This window comes from Mobula hypostoma, chromosome 1 (assembly GCF_963921235.1).
Source record: "Mobula hypostoma chromosome 1, sMobHyp1.1, whole genome shotgun sequence".
Taxonomy (NCBI): Eukaryota; Metazoa; Chordata; class Chondrichthyes; order Myliobatiformes; family Myliobatidae; genus Mobula; species Mobula hypostoma.
In genome coordinates this window covers 75,659,854-75,682,324 of record NC_086097.1, presented here as the reverse complement: position 1 = coordinate 75,682,324, position 22,471 = coordinate 75,659,854, and the positions used below count along the sequence as shown (strand labels likewise).

The following is a 22,471-nucleotide window of genomic DNA, read 5'->3' as shown; positions in this document are numbered from 1 at the left end:
CCACTTTACAAAGTTCAAAGTAAACTTATTATAAATACATATATCACCATATACTACCCTGAGATTCAATTTTCTGTGGGTATACATAGTAAATACAAGGAAACAAATAATAAATGAATAAGCAAGCAATAAATATTGAGAACATGAGATGACGAGTTCTTGAAAGTGAGTCTATACATTGTGGGAACAGTTCAGTGTTGGGGTGGGTGAAGTTGAGTGGTTATCCCCTCTGGTTCAAGAGCCTGATAGTTGCAGGGTGCTCCTGAACCTGGTGGTGCAGGTTCTGAGGCTCCTGTACCTCTTTCCTGATGCCAGCAATGAGAACAGCAAGGCCTGGATGGTGGGGTTTCTTGGTGATGAAAGCTACTTTCCTGTGACAGCACTCCACGTAGATGAGCTCAATGGGGTGGGGAAAGGCTTTACCCGTGATGGACTGGGCTATATTCACTACTTTTTGTAGGCTTTTCTGTTCAAGAGCATTGGTGTTTTCATACCAGGCCGTGATGCAAGTTTGTCAAAGTTTTAGATGACATACTGAATCTTCACAAACTTCTAAAAGTAGAGGCGCTGCCGTGCTTTCCTTGTAATGACACATATGTGTTGGACTCAGGACAGATCCTCTCAAATGATAAAACCAAGGAATTTAAAGTTGCTGACCCTCTCCTTCTCTGATCCCCAATGAGGAATGGCTCATGAACCTTCAGTTTCCTCCTCCTGTAATCAATAACCAGCTCCTTGGTCTTGCTGACACTGAATGAGAAATTGTTGTTGCGGCACCACTCAGCTTGATTTTCAATTTACATCCCATATGCTGATTCATCGCCAGCCTTTGAATCAGCCAATGACAGTGGTGTCATCAGCAACTAAAATACAGCATTGGAGCCGTACTCAGCCTCACAGTCTTAAGTATTTATCTAGTAGAGCAGGGACTAAGCACCCGTGCTGATAGTGACTGTGGAGAAGATGTTGTAGCCAATCTGAACTGACTGAAGTCTGCAAGTGAGGAAATTGAGAATCTAGTTGCACAAGGAAGCATTAAAGCCTAAGTCTTGGAGCTTACCGATTAGTTTTGAGGAGACAAATAGCACTGAATGCCGAACGGTAGTCTATGAAGAGCATCCTGATGTATGCATCTTCACTGTCCAGGGTTGAGTTAAGAGCCAATGAAATTGTATCTGATGTTGACCTGTTGTGATGGTAGACAAATTGGAGCAGATTCAGGTCACTCCTCAGGCAGCAATAGTTGTTTCATCACCAGAACCTCTCAAAATGCTTCATCACTGTGGTTCTAGGTGCTACTGGATAATAGTCATTGAGAAAGGCTACCACATTCATCTTAAGTACTGGTACCATTGACCTTGCCTGAAGAAGGTGGGACTGCTTCAGACTGCTGAAGTGAAAAGTTAAAGATACATGTTAAAGAATTCAGTGAACACCCAGCCAGTTAATCAGCACAGGACTTCAGTACTTGGCCAGTTATCTGAGTCAGGATGCTTTCCATGGGTTCATCCTCCTAAAGGATATTCTCAGATTGGTCTCAGAAGCTGAAATCACAAGGTCACCAGGGACTGTGGGAGTTTGTGAAGGTGCCTCCATGCATTGACAGTCAAAGTGAGCATAAAAGGCATTGTGCTCATCTGGGAGTGAAATCTTGCTGTCAGCTATGTCGCCTGATTTCACTTTGTAGGAAGTGATAGCATTAAAGCCCTGCCACAGCTGTCGAGCATCCTTCAGTGATTCAAGTTTGGTCAAGAATTAGCACTTTGCATATGAGAATGCTTTCTAGAGGTCATACATGGACTTTCTGTATTTTACTTGATTGCCAGATCTGAACACCACTGATCTAGCCCTTAACCAAAGACTGCGATCTTTTGGCTCATCCAGAATTCTGGTTGGAGAACAGCGAATGATTTTGTGGGGACTCACTCGTCCATGGCTGGTTTTTATAAAGTCCATGACAACCGTGACATTTTCAGATTCTCTGATGTGTCCCTGAACACAGTCCAGTACAACTTGAAGCAATCCCACTAGCGCTCCTCTGCCTCCATGATCACCTCTTTGTTGCCCTTATCTCCGTAGTCGTGCTTTTCAGCCTTTGCCTGCATGCAGGTAGGAAGACAGCCAGATGATCAGATTTCCCAAAAGGGATGGAACAGCAGGTATTCCTAATTGTAGTATAACAGTAGTCAAGTGTGTTGGGACCCCTCGTTGATGATATTTGGAGAGAGATTTCTTAAACACAAGCCTGACTGAAGGCCCCAATAATGAACTGAAAGGTGTTGGGGTTGGTTGTTTCCTGTTAGGTAATCGCTGTACTTAATACCTTGCCTTTGGCGGTATGTAAACTGACATCAGAATCACGGAGAACACTCTTGGTAAATAGAACGATTGGCACATAGTCATTAATGTTCTAGGTTGGGGGAACAAGATTTCAACAAGACTGCTACGTCCAAGCACCACAAAGAGTTTACCATGAAACACAGACCCCACATTTTGCCCTCTTCAAATCAGCTGTCCAGTCCATCCTGTGTATTAAGAAGCCCTCAGGTCTTTCCAATGTATCCTACATGTCTAAAGTGAGCCATGTCTCCATGAAACACAGAACATAACAATCTCTCATTTCCCTCCAATACTACAATCTTGCCCTTAGGTCCTCAATCTTGTTCGCCAGTGACTACGTTTGCTATCAAAATACTGGGTAGAGGACACCCCACCGTTCTAGTTTGGCTTGGAGTCCTTCCCTCCTCAGGCCATGGCACTGTACCTTCATTCGCTTAAAGGTGGCATACCCGTATTCCTGAGAGAAGTCCATCAAGTCCTTAAGAAGATTGTGAAATAACTGTTTTTCTTTAACAATGGTTCAAATGAACATTACTTAAAGGGAAATTACAGGATGCAGATTGCAGTGAGAGTACTTCAGAAGAAGTATATTTAGAAGTTTTGTAAACTGTTCACAGAACGTCACTGAGTTTCACCAGTGCCACCTTCGAATTACAAATACTGTATCTTGAACAATGATTACAGTTACTGCCAGGAATTTGCCAACTTTTCTAGAAAGAATGAAAGCCCTTAAGAAAGGAAACAATATCAGGGAAGATAGACATTTTGCCAACAAAAGCTTGTTTTTGGGGGGGGATAAACCTTGCAGCAAATTCCCAATGTAACAAAACCTGTAGGAAACTGGTAATATAATACATAATGGCAGTTCTACAAGTTTCATATATTGCAAGTTAATTAACCTTACATTTGGAAACTCATGTTCAGAGTATAATATTGCTCTCTCTTTAGCTATTCACAAAGCTAAAGTTACAGATACAACTTCTTGGCTATTGTTAAAATGTTGCAAAGTATACTGTCTGGCAAAAAAAATCCCGAGTCGGCTTTTTTCCTGAGCCACTGATCTTACTGTATAATGCAAGTGAATGCAGGGTTGTGAATGGACAACAGGTATTTTATGAATGGGGTAGTCACATGACTGCTGCACCTCCCATGCTAATATTTCTCACCACATGAGTGCATCCGGCAAACTGTTCTCCTTTCACACGCTTCTCCACAACCAAGATTTCGAAATGTTACCATTGCTACCAATAACGGATGTGACAAGGCCAGTGAGTAATTTATGTATCGCCTAAAACGGCCCCTTTACCACAGGCTTGAAAGGAGAAGGGAAATGACATATTACAGAGCTTCTTTTATGAATGAAAAAGCAATGCAGAAAAGAATGATTGACAAAAAAGCAGGATGGCTGAGTCCGTTGGAGGGTCATTGCATAGCGGAAATCTAGCCTATCAAACCACCCGAGGGCAACTAGAAGAGAACAAAAATGAAGACTGTTTCAAATATGTAGGAGGCAGAATTCTGTTTCCAACTGCACCCAACTCCACATCTGCAGCAACTGCAAAGCCTGGCACTACTTAAATTAAATCTATCCTTTCCCCTCCTCCCAACCCCTGCCAAGCAAAGAAGCCCATTTCCAAATACAGGGCGGAGGCTGGATGTATGCCCCCTCATTTTCAAACCTGGCCCCCAACCCACTCAGGACAGGTTTTGCTCACACCAGCCTTCCCCAATCACCTCCAACACTAAGCACAAAATAACTCAGGCCTCTTAAATACCAAACAAAATACAATTCGTATTTTCGCAAACACTTCCATTTCTAAACCAACTCCCCCATCAACCTGGGTATTACGATTGTACACAACCACCTCTCCTTGTTCTGTGGTAAAATATATACACACATCTGCCACCCTATCCGTGCGTGTGAAATATAGTCCTCCATCCGCCCAATGTGCCAATGACATGCAACTCCTTATCCCTCTACATAGTATGGACTTCCATCTTGTCCCATTCCATTGGTACAGATGAAACAGAGTAACCTTTGCATTCAACATTCACAGCATTTGACCACTGTACAGTCACCATCACATCCATAGTATTCAACAAAAAAGGTAGAATGAGAAAAGTGGTGGGAGCTGGTGAAGGGGAAGGAGAAGGGTGTAGGGGCAACAGTGGAACGGAAGGAGATACTGGGATGGTTGACACGTAAGCTTTAAAGGAAGTGGCAGGGCTTGGGTTAGTTAGAGGTTGGGACGGCGTAAGTGGGGTTAAGGGTCAGGAGGGGTGAGAGGAGGAGATGGAGACAAAGGGATAGGTGGCAGGAGAGTGGACAGAGGGGTTGAGGTGGGTGGGTAGAAAGGACAACAGATCTTGAGGACAGTGTGTCTGGGTGAGAGCACGGAAAGGCATTTCTGGCAGGAGCAGGATTACTTAGGGGTAAATTTCAGGTCAGTAGGGAATGAGGGATGAGGGTGTAAGGCGGGTTGGCCGTGGGGAGAGGTTGAATGTCGATTCAGGAGGAGTGTGGGGAGGGGGTGAATGTCAGACTGGGGGGTGGGGTTGTGCAGAGAGGGTGAATGTTGGATGGGATGGTCAGAGGTGAATCTTGAATGGGGGGGTGGGGAGGTGAATGGCAGATGGGGATATGGGGAGAATGAGTCGGATGGGGGAGGGTGCAGGGAGAGGGTGAATGTCAGATCGAGGGGGGAGAGGGTAAAGTGTGGATGGGGGTGAGGGTGAAGTGCGGATGAGGGAGAGGGTGAAGTGCGGATGAGGGGAAGGGCGAGTCGGATCGGGGTGATGGGGAGGGCGAGTCGGATGGAGGGGGCATGGAGAGGGTGAGAGTCGGATGGGGGACAGGGAGGGTGAGTCGGATTGGGGGATGGGGGAGGGTGAGTCGGATTGGGGGGATGGGGGAGGGTGAGTCAGATGGGGGGGCGGGGAGGGTGAGTCGGATCTGGGGGACGGGGAGGGTGAGTCGGATGGGGAGGGACGGGGGAGGGTGAGTCGGATCGGGGGGGGGACGGGGGGAGGGTGAGTCGGATCGGGGGGGGACGGGGGGAGGGTGAGTCGGATCGGGGGGGACGGGGGGAGGGTGAGTCGGATCGGGGGGGACGGGGGGAGGGTGAGTCGGATCGGGGGGGACGGTGAGTCGGATCGGGGGTGTGGGTGAGGAGTCGGATCGGGGGGGTGGGTGAGGAGTCGGATCGGGAGCGTGGGTGAGGAGTCGGATCGGGAGCGTGGGTGAGGAGTCGGATCGGGGGGTGTGGGTGAGGAGTCGGATCGGGGGTGTGGGTGAGGAGTCGGATCGGGGGTGTGGGTGAGGAGTCGGATCGGGGGTGTGGGTGACGTCGGATCGGGGGGGTGACTGAGGAGTCGGATCGGGGGGATGGGTGAGGAGTCGGATTGGGGGGATGGGTGAGGAGTCGGATGGGGGGGTGGGGTGGGAGGAGTGCAATTGGTAGGCCGGAAGGCTGGGTAGAGGGTGACTGTCGGATCGGGGCTGGGGAGAGGGTGACTGGTGGGTCGGAGGACTGGGAAGAGGGTGACTGGTGGGTCGGAGGACTGGGAAGAGGGTGACTGGTGGGTCGGAGGGCTGGGGAGAGGATGACTGGTCGGAGGGCTGGGGAGAGGATGACTGGTCGGAGGGCTGGGGAGAGGATGACTGGTGGGTCGGAGGGCTGTGGAGAGGGTAACTGTCGGATCGGGGGCCGGTAAGCGGGTAATTGTTGGGTCAGTGTTGGTAAGAGGGCAATTGGTGGCTTACGGAGAGAAAGAAAGGTTGCTGTCGTATCCGGGGGTGGGCGAAGGTGACTGGCGGGTCGGGGGCATGACGGATCAATCGGGGGTGTGGGGTTGATCGGGAGGCAGTGGAGGGATGGTGGGTCAGGGGTGGATGTTGGGTTAGGGGTCTGGGAGGGGGGCAGAGGGAGTAATGGTAGGGACCCAAGTGGTCCATGCCGGGGTTGGGCTGCGGTTGCGTCCCCAGATTACGCCGGAATCATGATGGTAGTCGGACGACAGTGCTGGGAAGCGAGCCCCCGGGTGCGAGCGCCGGCGGCTACCATTTGTTTATTTATGCCTTGATGTAGTCCCCTTACTCGGTCTGGTTTGCCTCCTCGCTCATCTTTCAGCGCCTTGCGATCATCGCCACGTTAATCCTCAGCAGCATCCCCGGCACGCCACACCACTTCTTCATGTTGCAGCCGCCCTTCCCGCTGCCTGTCCCGGGCCGGGCAGCGCCTCGGCCGCTGGTATCCACATCACACCGGGTGGGAAAGTGAGGGGGAGGGGGGGAGAGGGAGAGGGAGAAGCGCACCACTCGTGGCCTGTCTTCAGTGGCCTGACCCCGGCCTGTCCAGTGGCACCGCTCCACTCTGGAGCTCCATCCCGCTCTCAGTCGGCGAGAAGAGGAGGAGGGGCGCTGGGCCGTCTCTGTGGGAGGGAGGGAGGGGGACGCTGCCTGGCGTCCGGGCGGAAGCAATGGACGTCGCACGCACCCTGGGAAACCCGTATCCCTCCTCCGCCCCGACAACAAGTCCTGCAGACCGATCCACCTTCCTCCCTACCTTTCGCCCCTCTCTCTGCTTCGCTCTCTCTTCACTCAGTTCCGCTAGAACTGGTCAGTAATTAAAGCCCGACGCGTGCTGCTGAAAGGTTAGTTTTCTCTCTGTCAATGTGAGCCGCGTGGAAGTAGTCCTTCCCTCTTTCCCAGTGGTAGCGCGCAGTAATTTAAAGGCACAAGAGATTCTGCAGATGCTGGGAAGCTTGGGCTGCGCGCGGGAATCGCTGGAGGATCCCTGCGAGCCGCATCGCGTCTATGGCAGGAAATAAACAGTCGACCGAGGCACTTCACCAGGAAAGTCGACTGTTTATTCTCTTGCATGGATGCTGTGTAATCTGCTGATTTCCTTCAGCGTTTTTGTACGAGCCTCTGGCTCGGCGAGCTGGCTATACGTTAGTGAGCTGGGAAGGGAAAGCCTGGGTGCTGGAAAAGGCATCGCTAGCCGGACGATGCGCTGCAAGCCACCCCATTCGGTGAAAAAATACGGGTGCCCTTCCATTATCAGTTAATTTGATGTTTAACAACTATGATGATTTTATTTATAAGGGCCACTTTGAAAGCATATTGTCTGAAAGCCATTATAAAAAGATGCAGAAGGATCAAGGGCTAGAGTTTGCTGGTTATTTCTATCCCCAATTAATCTTTTCCTAGAAGTTTGAAGTAAATTTTGAATTTGTAGTTTCTTCTGGTTTAATTCACCAATTTGGTCCTGAAATTAAAACAATCTGAAGCTAATGCGGAAATACATTTTTAACGTGGAAAGACAATAACTGCATTTCAAACTAGATAAACTTTTTTTTAAAAAAAGGATGTGGGTTCTCCCTTTCGGTTCCCTGTACGATTAGTTCCTTGTCTAAGGTAGGTTTTTTTTAAATCACAGAAACTGAGTCGAATGTCAAACATCACGGCTCACTTGCATCTCCTCACAATAACGAAGAACTTAATTGGCCTCTTAGCTAGGAAATAAATGAGTAAATAATTAGTTCTAAAGCAACGATAAATAAACGCAACAAGGTTTGGTAACATTAAAAAGTGATGTATTTTTTATGGCAGATAATTACCTATTCTGATCGAATACCCGGAAACTCATAGAGCAGCAAAACATTGATCACCACAGAGAGAAAATCAGAATCAAATTTATTATCAAAGATGAGAAAATCTGCAAATGCTGGAAATCCAAGCAACACACACAAAACGCTGGAGGAACTCAGCAGGCCAGGCTTACTCTTTTCCATTGATGCTGCCTGACCTGCTGAGTTCCTCCAGCACGGTTAAATTTATTATCACTGACTTACATAAAGTGAATTTGTTGTTTTGCATTTAGCAATCAATCAGTATCAGACCATTGTACATCACATTTTCAATCTATTACCTAAGTTTCTTCCACATTAGAATATATGCATATATTATTTCTCATGCATTTACCATGATAAACATGCCTCTTGAATTTTGTTCTTCCCCTTTTGACTAGCGCACCCTATTTATTCCGTGTCCCTATAGCTAATAAGAGTTTTAAGTTAAATTAAAACCTTTGCATTTGGAAAAGTTGCATCACTGTCAGCTGGAAATGTGATTATTTCAAATTCATTTCATTTTGGTTCGATTTAATCTTTAATCTATTAGCGATCCATGTTGAAAGTATGAGACTTATGATATCTGATGCTGCTGTGGTTGAAAGACTGAAAGATGAAAGTGGGTAATGATCGGAAAGTGTGAATATTGTTGAAAAGTAAGATAAGGTTGAGGGAGACTATTGTTTTGAATTCGGAATGAATGTAATAAATTAGAAAACTGTGAAATCTTCATTTAACCACGACAAATATTTGTGATGTAAGACGTTATCCCGTAGCATATTTAGCACATTTTATGATTCATTTTACCAATGACTTACAGATTTAAAGATTCTGTGTTTGCTGAATTCCCGTTTCCCTCTTTTTCATTCCCATGGTGTCCAGAACAGCTCTGAAGAGCAGGCTGTAGTAAAAACTTAAATATATGTTAAAAGCAAGAAATCATGACTATGTAGCAGCCCTGCTAAATGCATTAGTGAAAATGACAGCATTGGAAAGTTATTGATTGCATGCTATTTAAATTATTAAGATATTTCACAAAGAACTTACTGAAAATGTAATTGTGTCTCTATCTGTTATATATAATATATATTGTAAAATTTTGCATAGCATGACAATTAATTTTGTGATGGGTCAAAGACCTCTAATGTGCTCAATAGTGGTGAAGCATAAGCATAAACTATGTATAAAATTAATTAACATTGATAATTTAGATATGGTTCTCCTATAATGTACTCAGTGTGTGTGTGTGTGTGTGTGTGTGTGTAGAATTAAGGCTGCAAGAAGAAACCTGCCCATTCCTGCTTCTTCTCGGAAACCCCAGCTTATCCTGTGTTGTTCCACACTGTTTACTGCCACAGTAGAAGATTGTTCATCTTCTTCCAACAATTGTTCTTTATGTTATCTGGTAAATCTGATTCACTAGCGACTAGGCACACAGAGTTGCATAGAGTCCATCTTTTAGGCATGTATAGAATCTAAAAGAAGGAACTACAAAATATGTTAAGTGCAAGTAAGTGCTGTAGTTATTTTAATGTTTTAAATTATTTTTTGATGTTTGATGCATTTAAAGGTAAATACGCTTTCAGGTCTTTCAATTAAGTTTTTAAAATTATTTAAATAAACTTGAATAGTTTTAAAAGATTGATAACTGACACGGGATATTTATATACTATTAAAAGGCTTGTAATAAGTTGCAAGATGCCAAAGACTATCAGGGCATCAGCATAAGTGGCTTAAGGCAGTCTGGAGCCCGCTCTGCCTCACAGGATGTGAGCTGGGTGCAGAGAATTTGCCTGTCTGGCTCTCTATATCAGGAAGAGGTAAGTGTGGTGGGTGGGAGCCATGGCCATCAAGCCCAGGCAATCAGTTGGGTCCGGAATGATTGATTTGCCCTGTATATTGTATCTGTACATATACATTATGTATTCATACCATGCTGATTGTGAAGATTACTTATTTACATTATCCTCTTAGTCATTCCACAGGCAACTTCCACTAACACACATCAAAGTTGCTGGTGAACGCAGCAGGCCAGGCAGCATCTCTAGGAAGAGGTACAGTCGACGTTTCAGGCTGAGACCCTTCGTCAGGACTAACTGAAGGAAGAGTTAGTAAGAGATTTGAAAGTGGGAGGGGGAGGGGGAGATCCAAAATGATAGAGGGGGAGGGATGGAGCCAAGAGCTGGACAGGTGATTGGCAAAGGGGATATGAGAGGATCATGGGACAGGAGGTCCAGGGAGAAAGACAAGGGGGGGGGGACCCAGAGGATGGGCAAGGAGTATAGTCAGAGGGAGAAAAATGAGAGAAAGAGGAAGAATGTGTAAATAAAAATAAATAACGAATGGGGTACGAGAGGGAGGTGGGGCATTAGCGGAAGTTAAAGAAGTCAATGTTCAACCTGATGGCATGAACATTGACTTCTCTAACCTGATGGCATGAACATCGACTTCTCTAACTTCCGCTAATGCCCCACCCCCCCATACCCCATCCGTTATTTATTTTTATTCACACATTCTTTCTCTCACTCTCCTTTTTCTCCCTCTCTCCCTCTGACTATACTCCTTGCCCATCCTCTGGGTTCCCCCCCCCCGCCTTTGTCTTTCTCCCCGGGCCTCCTGTCCCATGATCCTCTCATATCCCCTTTGCCAATCACCTGTCCAGCTCTTGGCTCCATCCCTCCCCCTCCTGTCTTCTCCTATCATTTTGGATCTCCCCCTCCCCCTCCCACTTTCAAATCTCTTACTAACTCTTCCTTAAGTTAGTCCTGTCGAAGGGTCTCGGCCTGAAACGTCGACTGTACCTCTTCCTAGAGAAGCTGCCTGGCCTGCTGCGTTCACCAGCAACTTTGATGTGTGTTGCTTGAATTTCCAGCATCTGCTGAATTCCTGTTGTTGGCAACTTCCACTATGTGAGAAGATGTTAATTTATGACAGCAAAAACTGAAAGAGTCATAGAATCATAGAAAAGTACAGCAAAGAAACAGGTGCTTCTATTCCATGCCAAACCATTTAAACTGCCTACTCCCATCGACCTGCACCATCCACGTACTTATCCAAACTGCTCTTAAACGTTGAAATCAAGCTCACGTGTATCACTTGTGCTGGCAGCTGGTTCCACACTCTCACACCCCTCTGAGTGAAGGTTTCCCCCTTATGTTCCCCTTAAACTTTTCACCTTTCACCAGTAAACCATAACCTCTAGTTGTAGTGCTAGACAACCTCAATGGAAAAAAACCTGCTTGCATTTACCCTATCTATACCCCTCATAATTTTGTATACCTCCATCAAATCTCCCCTCAGTCTTCTATGTTACATGCAATAAAGTCCTAACCTATTCAATCTTTCCTTATAACTCAGGTCCTCCACTCCCAGCAACTTCCTTGTAAATTTTCTCTGTACTCTTTCAACCGTATTTACATCTTTCCTGTAGGCAGGTGACCAAAACTACACACAATACTCCAAATTAGGCCTCACCATTGTCTTATACAACTTCAACATAACATCCCATCTCCTGTACTGCAGTGCTTTGCTTTATGAAGGTGAATGTGCCAAAAGCTTTCTTTACAACCCTATCAACCTGTGACACCACTTTCATAGAAACATAGAAACATAGAAAATAGGTGCAGGAGTAGGCCATTTGGCCCTTCAAGCCTGCACCGCCATTTGTTATGATCATGGCTGATCATCCAACTCAGAACCCCGCCCCAGCCTTCCCTCCATACCCCCTGACCCCCGTAGCCACAAGGGCCATATCTAACTCCCTCTTAAATATAGCCAATGAACTGGCCTCAACTGTTTCCTGTGGCAGAGAATTCCACAGATTCACCACCCTCTGTGTGAAGAAGTTTTTCCTAATCTTGGTCCTAAAAGGCTTCCCCTCCATCCTCAAACTGTTTCCCCTCGTTCTGGACTTCCCCAACATCGGGAACAATCTTCCTGCATCTAGCCTGTCCAATCCCTTTAGGATCTTATACATTTCAATCAGATCCCCCCTCAATCTTCTAAATTCCAACGAGTCCAAGCCCAGTTCATCCAGTCTTTCTTCATATGAAAGTCCTGCCATCCCAGGAATCAATCTGGTGAACCTTCTTTGTACTCCCTCTATGGCAAGGATGTCTTTCCTCAGATTGGGGGACCGAAACTGCACACAATACTCCAGGTGTGGTCTCACCAAGGCCTTGTACAACTGCAGTAGTACCTTCCTGCTCCTGTACTCGAATCCTCTCGCTATAAATGCCAGCATACCATTCGCCTTTTTCACCACCTGCTGTACCTGCATGCCCACTTACAATGACTGGTGTATAATGACACCCAGGTCTCGTTGCACCTCCCCTTTTCCTAATTGGCCACCATTCAGATAATAATCTGTTTTCCTATTTTTGCCACCAAAGTGGATAACTTCACATATATCCACATTATATTGCATCTGCCATGAATTTGCCCACTCACCCAACCTATCCAAGTCACCCTGCATCCTCTTAGCATCCTCCTCACAGCTAACACTGCCGCCCAGCTTCGTGTCATCCGCAGACTTGGAGATGCTGCATTTAATTCCCTCATCTAAGTCATTAATATATATTGTAAACAACTGGGGTCCCAGCACTGAGCCTTGTGGTACCCCACTAGTCACCGCCTGCCATTCTGAAAAGGTCCCGTTTATTTCCACTCTTTGCTTCCTGTCTGCTAACCAATTCTCCACCCACACCAATACCTTACCCCCAATAACGTGTGCTTTAAGTTTGCACACTAATCTCCTGTGTGAATTGTGGACCTGTATTCGCAGATTTCTCTGTTCTACAGCACTCCTCAGTGCCCTACTGTTCACTGGAAAATCTGAGGAGAAATAGGTCTTATAATGTTAGTTGATCACTGTGGAAATGCACTTAAGGATCTTTTTCTTCTGATAAAACAATGTTAGTAATTATGGAACCAATATGGAGGAAAGGAAAGGGACATGGTAGTGCATAGAATGAGAGGGGGAGGGGGGGAGGGAGGGAGGGTGGGAGTGAGAAAGGAAAATGGAGAGACCAGGAAGAAAAGTAAGGTGAGTAAAATTGATGGAAAGTGAAGATTTTGGAAGTGAAAGGGGGGAGAGGAAGCAATGAGGTGAATATTCAGAAAATACCACTTGTAGTAGGAAACTTTGGGATGCAATGGTCATTCACTGGAGAGAAGAAATATATCAAAGTGATCCAATGTTATGAATGGGAAATATCATTGGGTGGTCTGTTGTAAGTATGAAATGAATCAATGCTGAGATAACTGCAGCAGGAGTAGAAGGATAAAGGATTTATCAGACAGGATACGTGCTTGAAACTTCTTCAAAATCCTCATCAAATGGGGATAAATGTGATTAAAATCTTGTTGACTGAAATTTTGCTGACATGATCAATGAAATTAGACAGCACTCCTTTTAATGAGTAGCTCTTACCTGACAGTTCTGATTTTTTTCCATTGATTCTAATTTTATTAGTTCTCCTTTCACCTTCAATTGTTGTGGAAAGTCAGAGTATTTTTTGAGTATTTCTTGAGATCTGCTGACCAGAATTGATCAGAGACTGACTTAACACTCTGTACAACTAGTCTACAGTATCTTTTTGATATATCATTTTAAAATCTTGCATCACAAAGGCAATTATTTGAAAACTTTTGGGATTTCCAACATATTCTGCTAGCCTTTGTTTAAAAATAATTCTGATTTTCCTTGTAAATAACTCTAATTTTGAATTTATTCCTTTGATTTTCTATTTCCCTATCAGATTAAATAGTTATTGTGAATAGGTTTTTATGAAACCTTTTGTGTACCTCTGACAGACCAGTCCATATTCTTCTGTAGCTAAAGGCATAAAAAACTAAATGTATGCTAATAGTCTTGTTAATTTATTGTATGTTTCAATACTATTCTGGTGAAACAGTGCTTCAAGCCCTATGAAAGAACATAAAAAAATGGAACAGGAATTGGCCAGTCAACTTCTCAAGCCCACCCTTCTTTTCGAGAAAACCATAACTGATCTTCAACTGCAATACTATTTTTTCAATATAGTTCCCATATTCTTGATTCTCTAATGTGCAGAAATTTGCCAAACTTTTTTTTAAAATGTAAGCAATGTCTAAATCTTCAAAGCTGTCCAGAATAGAGAATTCTAGAGACTTGTCACACTGAGATGACATTTCTCCTTATTTCACTATTAGTTCTAGGAACTTTGATTTGACAAGCTTCTGCCTTGTATCAATCCAGCTGACCCTACTAAGAGTTATTTGGACAAATTCTGAAGGGTTGTGTATTGCAGTGGGAATATCTCTCATTCTTATAAACATTAGAAAAGGGAGGCAGGCGCACCCTATTCAGTCTCTACTCAATACTTGTCTTCTGGAAATAGTTTGGTGAATCTTTCTTGGACTCCATTTATAGCAAATAAGGAAACCTAAACCGTAAGCAAGGAATTAATAGTAAGTAATGAGATCAAAATTGGACACAAAACTTTAGGTGTGGCCTCACTAATAAAATTATGAGAATATTTTATGTATTGGTATCCAGAACTTAATAAGGGGCTCCACTGATTAAGTTGATAATAGAACTAGTATAAATTTCACTCTTTTGCAATCTAGATTTTTTTTTTGAAATAACCAGTATTTTATTCATGGTTCTAAGTTCACAGTGCATCTGTCAATAAGGTTGAAATAATTTGTGTACTTTCTCATCTAAATTATTATGCCTTCTATAGTCCTAACTTTCTTAGCAATTAGGAAAGTATACTGACGTGATCCAAGATGAAAGAACTTGAACCACCCCACATTAAGTTCCAAAATGCCTTTGTTTATCTCAGTCCAGATGAAGGGTCTCAAGCCCGAAAGGTTGACTATTTATTTCCCTCCATAGATGCTGTCTGACCTGCTGAGTTCCTCCGTTTTTTTTTGTGTTGCTCAAGATTTCCTGCATCTGCTGAATCTCTTGTGTCCATAGTTTGTGTCATTCACTGCCAGCAGGACAATTCCTGACATGGCCTATTTATCATGTTTCTTTCAAGCCCCGCATGATCCTATGGTTGCTGTAACTTTTTGAACTTCACAGGATCCATTGTGCTGCAGACAATCATACTTTGCTTTTCTTTGACGGCCTGTGACAGGCAGAAGAATGGTTGAAGTTTTAGGTCAAGATACTGCGTCACGATTCAAAGTACATCCAGTTCCTTAACTCAGAATTATCCTGAACTGCTGCTGGTCTCATTGATGGATCCGGTGGCTAATAGTACAGTATAGTAATGGACAGGCCATTCTGCTCACAATGTTGTGCTGCTCTTGCGGCTAATTTGTGTATCATACATATCCCTCCATTCTGTTCATATTCAAGTGTCTATTAAAAAGCCTCTTAAACTCACCAAACTATCTGCTTCCACTTCTACCCCTGGTAAGCCATTCCAGGCACCCACAACTTTCTGCATAAAAAAACTTTCCCCTCAATCACCCTTAAACTTCCCTCCTTTAACCTACAAAGCATGTCCTCCAGTGTTTGACATTTCTACCCTAGGGAAAAGATTCTGGCAGTCTACCCTATCTATGCCTCCCATCATTTTAAAAGCCTCTGTCAGGTGTCTCCTTAGCCTCCAATGCTCCAGGGAAAACTACGCGAGTTTGTTCAACTATTCCTTAAAGTTCATACCCTTCAACATAGGCAGCATCCTGCTAAACCTCTTAAGTACCCTCTCCACAGTTTCCACATCCTCCTGTAATGGAGTGACCAAAATGATGTACAATACTCCAAGAGCAGTCTGCCTAAAGTTTTATATAACTGCAGCATGACTACCTTACTTTTATAATCAACAACCTCGCCAAAGAAGGCAAGCATTCCATGTGCCTCCTTTACTATCTTATCCACTTATGTAGCCACTTGCAGTGAACTGGACCCCAAGAGCCCTCTGTACCTCAAGGCTAGTAAAAGGCCTATTATTAACTGTAATTTTTTCCCCTTATCATTTAACCTCCAAAGTGCAAAACATAATATTTGCCCTGCTTAAACTCAATTTGTCACTTCTCTGCCCATATCTGTAACAGATCTATATACCATTATATTCTTCGATAGTCCTTTACACTGTTCGCAACTCAACCATCTGTAGACATGATAATCACAACCCATCAACATTTTAATCCAAATTATTGATAAATGTCACCAACAATAGATGTTCCAGCATTGATCATTGCAGAATACAACTGGTCACAGATCTCCAATCAGAATAACAGCTTTCCACCCTACCCTCTGTCTTCTATGGACAAGTCAGTTCTGAATCCAAACTTGCAATTCACTCTGAATCCCATGCATCTTTATCTTCTGAACAATCTACCATGAGGGATCTTATCAAATGGCTTGTTGAAGTCCATGTACATAACATCCACTACATTAGCATCAATCGTCTAATCACCTTCTCAAAAAACTCAGTGTAGTTTGTAAAATATGATCTGCACTGCACAAAGCCATGCTAACTGTCCCTAAGCAGACTGTGGCTTTCCAAATATACAAAATCCTATCTCTCAGTATACTCTCCAATAGCCTCCCAACTGCAGACATAAGGCTCACTGGCCTACACTTAACAGATTTTTTTCCTATTTCCCTTCTTGAACCAAGGCACTATCTTTGCTACTCTTGGGGAACTCACCTGTGGATAGCCAGGACACATGATCCTTGTCCAAGCCCAGCAACCTTAACACTTGCTTCTTACAATATTTTGAAAGAATATATGCCAGCCACCACCCTGCGACCAGACATTGTCCTAGTGTCTGAGTCTACTAAGCAAGTGGTGCTGCTGGAGCTGACAGTCCCATGGGAAGATAGCTTGGAGGAGGCCTTTGAAAGGAAGCTCTCCAAGTACGCAGGACTGGTCAGCAACTGTCAGCAGGCTGGATGGAGAGCGAGGTGTCTCCCAGTGGAGGTTGGTTGTAGGGGATTCATAGCCCGTTCTTTAGTTAGAGCCTTCAGCATTTTGGGCATTGAGGGAGAGAGGAAGAGGAGAGCCATCCGCAGTACCACCGATGCGGCAGAGAGGGCCTCAAGATGGCTGTGGCTCAAAAGAGAGGAGCCATGGAGTCATAAGTAGCTAGCCATCTAGAGGATGGGGTCTGATCAGCCCCGGCTGGGTCACCTGGAGGAGGTTGTATGATGTTGAAAGACCCGAAACACCCGATGATTCCAGGAACATCACTGAAGATGTGTCCAGAAGCATCAATAGATGTATGTACACAGCTGCCAGCAGGACCTGGGACTTATCCACCTTATTGATTTTCAAAAGACCCAGCACTATCTCCTCTTTAATCACAAAATTTCCCATCACATTAGGATGTCTCACTCTGCTTTTGCTATCCTCCAAATCCTTCCCCTTGGTAAACACCATCACAAACACTTGCTCTGACTCCAAGCTCAAATTTCATCTTTTATCCTTGAGTGGACCTACCCTCTCCTTAGTTATCCTCATTTTCTTAATATAATTTTAAAATTCTTTGGGTATCTCTTTGATCCTGCTCATGATGACATTTCCTGGCCCTTTCTGGCCTTCCTAATCACCTGTTTGAGCACTTTCCTGCTATCTTTATATTCCATTAAGAGCCCAGTATAATTTTAACTTACTGAACCTTGCATATATTGTACTTATTTATGACTAAATTAAGGACCTCTCAGGTCATCCAAGGTTCGCTTACCTTACCTTTCTTCTCTTTACTTCTTACTGAAGCATGCCAATCCTGCACCTTGATCAGCTGATCTTTAACCAACTCACACATGTCAGACATGGACTTATCCGGCAGCAGCTACTCCCAATCAATATCCTTTAGCTCCTGTCTTATCCTGTTGTACTTTCTCTCCTCTAAATTTGTACCTTTCCAAAAGATCCAATAGTATCCTTGTTCATATACTCATATCTTAAACCATAATGAGCTGTGGTCCCTATTCCCAAAAAGTTCACCCACCACCAGATCTATCACCTGGCCTGGCTCATTTCTCAAAACTAGGTCCAGTATGTTCTCTCCACTGATTGGACTCTCCACATACTGTTTCAAGAACCCTCTTGGATGCATTGAAGAAATACTGCCCCATCTAAGCTTCTTGTATTAAGAAAGATCCAATCAATACTGTAGACAGATTATGGAAAGTTCCTTTATTTCTCAGTGGCTATTAGGGAGCCTACAATATTTCAGCATAATTGCATCTGTTATTTTTCGAAGGTCCAATCAAGTTGCCTTTATGGATGAGCCTATAATTCCCAAGATTATCCTTTTTACTTTTCTTGAACAATGGAACAAGATTTGCTATCCTCCAATCCTCTGGTATTATTTCTGTGGGAAGAAAGAATCATCAACAGTGACCCAGCAGTCTCTTCATTAATTCCAGTAGGAATCTAGGGGATGTCCCATATGGTCCTAGGACTTATCTATCCTAAGATTTTTTAAAAGCACCAACATTGCCTCTTTTGAAACTTCAGTGGGCTCCAGCACATTAGCTTGTTTTATGCTGAACTCACATACGTCAAAGTCCCTCCCTCGGTCAAGTCTGAAGCAAAGTATTCATTAAAGATGTCCCCTATTTTCTCTGTCTCCACACATGTTTCACCATTTATCTCTTAGCAGTCATACCCTCACTCTAGTCATCCACCTGATCTTCACGTATTTGTAGAACGCCTAGAGGATTTCCTTAATCCTACCTGCCAAGACTTCCTCATGTTCACTTCTAGCCCTTATAAGCCCCTTCATAAGCTACTTACTGGCTGGCTTATAACTCTCAAGGCTTTCTCTGATCCTTGCTTCTTAAACCTCAATTATGCTTCCTCTTGATTTAATATTCCACCTCCCTTGTCAACCAGGTTTCCTCCACCTTACCATCCTTTCCCTGCGTCAATTGGACCAACCTATCCAGAAACCCATGTAAGTGTTCTCTAAGCAGCCTCCACATTTTCTGCTGCACATTTCCCCTGAGAACATCTGTTCCTAACTTATGCTCCTGAGTTCTCATCACTGTTTGTAAAGAGCTGATATATTCTCCCAGTGACTGTGTGAGTTTCCTTTGGATTTTCCGGTTTCCTCCCACAGTCAAAGATGTTCCGGTTGGTAAGTTAATTGGTTATTATAAATTATCCCATGATTAGGCTAGGAATAAATCAGGAGACTGCTGGGCGGTGTGACATGAAGGGCTAGAAGGGCCTCCTTCACACTGTATCTCAATAAATAAATAAATGATGCCATCATAATTACTGTTTCAAAACTGCATTTTATGTGAATGGCATACATTTAGTTAAATAATAAACTAAAAGATGAAAATGCATGCCGAATGTATTTGTGTAGAACTAGTTGGTATTGTACAAACCCCATTTCCAGAAAAGTTGGGATATTTTCAAAAATGCAATAAAAACAAAAATCTGTGATATGTTAATTCACGTGAACCTTTATTTAACTGACAAAAGAGCAAAGAAAATCTTTTCTATAGTTTTACTGACCAACTTAATCGTATTTTGTAAACATACACAAATTTAGAATTTGATGGCTGCAACACACTCAACAAAAGTTGGGACAGAGGCATGTTTACCATTGTGTTACATCACCTTTCCTTTTAATAACACTTTTTAATCGTTTTGGAACTGAGGATATTAATTGTAGTAGATTTGAAATTGGAAATTTTGTCCATTCTTGCTTGATATAAGACTTCAGCTGCTCAACAGTCCGTGGTCTCCGTTGTCTGATTCTCCTCTTCATGATGCGCCATACATTTTCAATAGGAGATAGTTCTGGACTGGCAGCAGGCCAGTCAAGCACACGCGCTCTGTGTCTACAAAGCCACGCTGTTATAGCCCGTGCAGAATGTGGTCTGGCATTGTCCTGCTGAAATAAGCATGGATGCCCGGGGAAGAGACGTCGCCTTGATGGCAACATATGTCTCTCTAAAATCCTAATATACGCCTCAGAGTCAATGGTACCTTCACATACATGCAACTCACCCATGCCGTGGGCACTGATGCACCCCCATACCATCACAGATGCTGGCCTTTGCACCTTTCGCTGATAACAATCTGGATGGTCATTTTCATCTTTGGCACGGAGAACTCGACGCCCGTTTTTTCCGAAAACTAGCTGAAATGTGGACTCATCTGACCACAGCACACGATTCCACAGTCTTTCGGTCCATCTGAGATGAGCTCGGGCCCAGAGAACTCGCCGGCGTTTCTGCATAGAGTTGATGTATGGCTTCCTCCTTGCGTAATATAGTTTCAAATTGCATTTCTGGATGCAGCGACGGACTGTATTGAGTGACAATGGTTTTCCGAAGTACTCCCGAGCCCAGGTGGCTATAATTGTCACGGTAGCATGACGGTTTCTTAGGCAGTGCCGCCTGAGGACTCGAAGATTACGTGCATTCAAAAGTGGTTTCCGACCTTGCCCTTTACGCACTGAGATGTCTCTGAATTCTCTGAATCTTTTCACAATATTACATACTGTAGATGTTGAAAGACCTAAATTCTCTGCAATCTTGCGTTGAGAAATGTTCCTTTTGAACTGACTAACAATTCTCTCACGAATTTTGGCATAAAGGCTTGAGCCACGACCCATCCTTGCTTGCAAAGACTGAGCCTTTGATGGACGCTACTTTTATACCCAGTCATGATACCTCACCTGCTATCAATTAGCCCGCTTAATGTGGAGTCTTCTAAACCGGTGTTACTTGAATATTCTGTGCACTTTTCAATCTTATTTTAACTCTGTCCCAACTTTTGTTGAGTGTGTTGCAGCCATCAAATTCTAAACTTGTGTATATTTACAAAATACAATTAAGTTGGTCAGTAAAACTATTGAAAATCTTTTCTTTGTACTTTTGTCAGTTAAATAAAGGTTTACGTGACTTAACATATCACAGATTTTTGTTTTTATTACATTTTGGAAAATATCCCAACTTTTCTGGAAATGGGGTTTGTAGATAAATTACTGTACCTTTCCTTGTAAATGTTACATAAATTTAATGTGGTTTAATTGCGTACAATGTTTTCTCCCTGGTAGTGTATGGATGCAAGGTGTTAAGTGATTTTAATCCAGATTACTATCGCTACACATTCACGGTACAGAATCAGTTTTAGGCTGGACCAGTTGATGCAAAATCATGAATCTTAGCCAGGGTGAAAATGTAAGCTGAAGAAGGGTGACACTAGATCTTTAGGAGTAGATCTGGAATGAAAGGATATTCTATATTTTATAATTAGCTCATCTTCTACCTTAGAGGGAAACGAGAGTGCAAAAGTGTTCTATTTTTTAGCACTTGCATCTGTTTCCATAGTGAACCGGAAAATCACAAATATTCTTTTGTTCTTTTAACTTTTTCCTGATGCACGCACGTAGGCAGTATTTTGCCACTTTTCTTCCAATGTTATTCTGCAAAAGAGATAAAATTGTTCAGGAATAAGTTGTTCAGTTGTATTCTTTTCAAACCTCTGAAATAATAATCAGAGGGTGAAAGCAAATAATAACTATCCAATAATATACCAATTAATTCAAAATTTTACCAAAAAAAGTAAAGGAAAGAAAAGCTGAATATTTCCCACTTGCGTTCAGTGGGGAATTAAAGCACAGCATATTGGGAACTTATTGCAGGTTCGATGTTGTCATTTAAAGTTAACTTGGATAGCTATATAGACAGGAAAGGAATGGAGGGTTATGGGCTGAGTGCAGGTCGGTGGGACTAGGTGAGAGTAAGAGTTCGGCATGGACTAGAAGGGCCAAGATGGCCTGTTTCCGTGCTGTAATGGTTATATGGTTATTGAATTTCAAATTGCATAGAGCTGCTGTTTGTTCAATGATAAGTAGGTACTCTAATTATATTAAAGTTTTTTTATTCAAATATGGTGACATAATTATCAAAATGACTTACAAGTTGCTGGAAGTTATTGCACATGGAACAAAATGTAATGAGACTACTGGATAAAATAAATAGTGTACAATTCCCAGATAGCCTTCTATCCAAAGTTAAAAGTACATTATTTATCGAAGTATGTATACTATATACAACCTTGAGCTTCATCTCCTTACAGGCAGCCACAAAACTAAAAAACCCAATAGAACCCATTGAAGGAAAGAATACTGTCAAACACCCACTGTGCAGGGAAAAAAAAACAAATTGGGCAAACAATACAATAACATTTAGAAATGGAGTTTATTAAAATGAGTCAACAGCCACAAAGCCAGTCATCACTGCAGCTGATTCAGGAGCTCATTAGTTGCAGACCATCGCCTCAGTTTAGCGCAGAGATGAGAAAACCTTGCGGACCAGTGAGCTGAACTAGCTCATCCCTTCCCTCTGGCCCCGACACCCTGACCTTTTCATTTTGGCCTGGCATTTAAATTGTCCAACCTTCAGATCGTTCCTCGCTCTCCTTTGCCAACCTTAAGATATATATTTTAGCACCTGCTTCATTCAATTTCTGTAAATGCCTGCTTCCAAAACACATGGAGAATATTTAATGCAGAAGAGTAAATT

General features: G+C 43.4%; 1 protein-coding gene across 2 annotated transcripts in view; it reads right to left on the bottom strand.

Annotated features, from left to right (window-relative positions):
* spred1 (sprouty related EVH1 domain containing 1) overlaps positions 1–6,781 on the bottom strand; it is a 118,825-nt gene extending 112,044 nt beyond the window's left edge. For both annotated transcript variants that reach the window (XM_063050886.1, XM_063050895.1), the window contains exon 1: positions 6,438–6,781. In XM_063050886.1, the coding sequence (XP_062906956.1) occupies positions 6,438–6,463 (26 nt within the window). In that variant the 5' untranslated portion in view covers positions 6,464–6,781. The remainder of the gene's footprint in view (positions 1–6,437) is intronic.
* Positions 6,782–22,471: the final 15,690 nt, after the last annotated feature.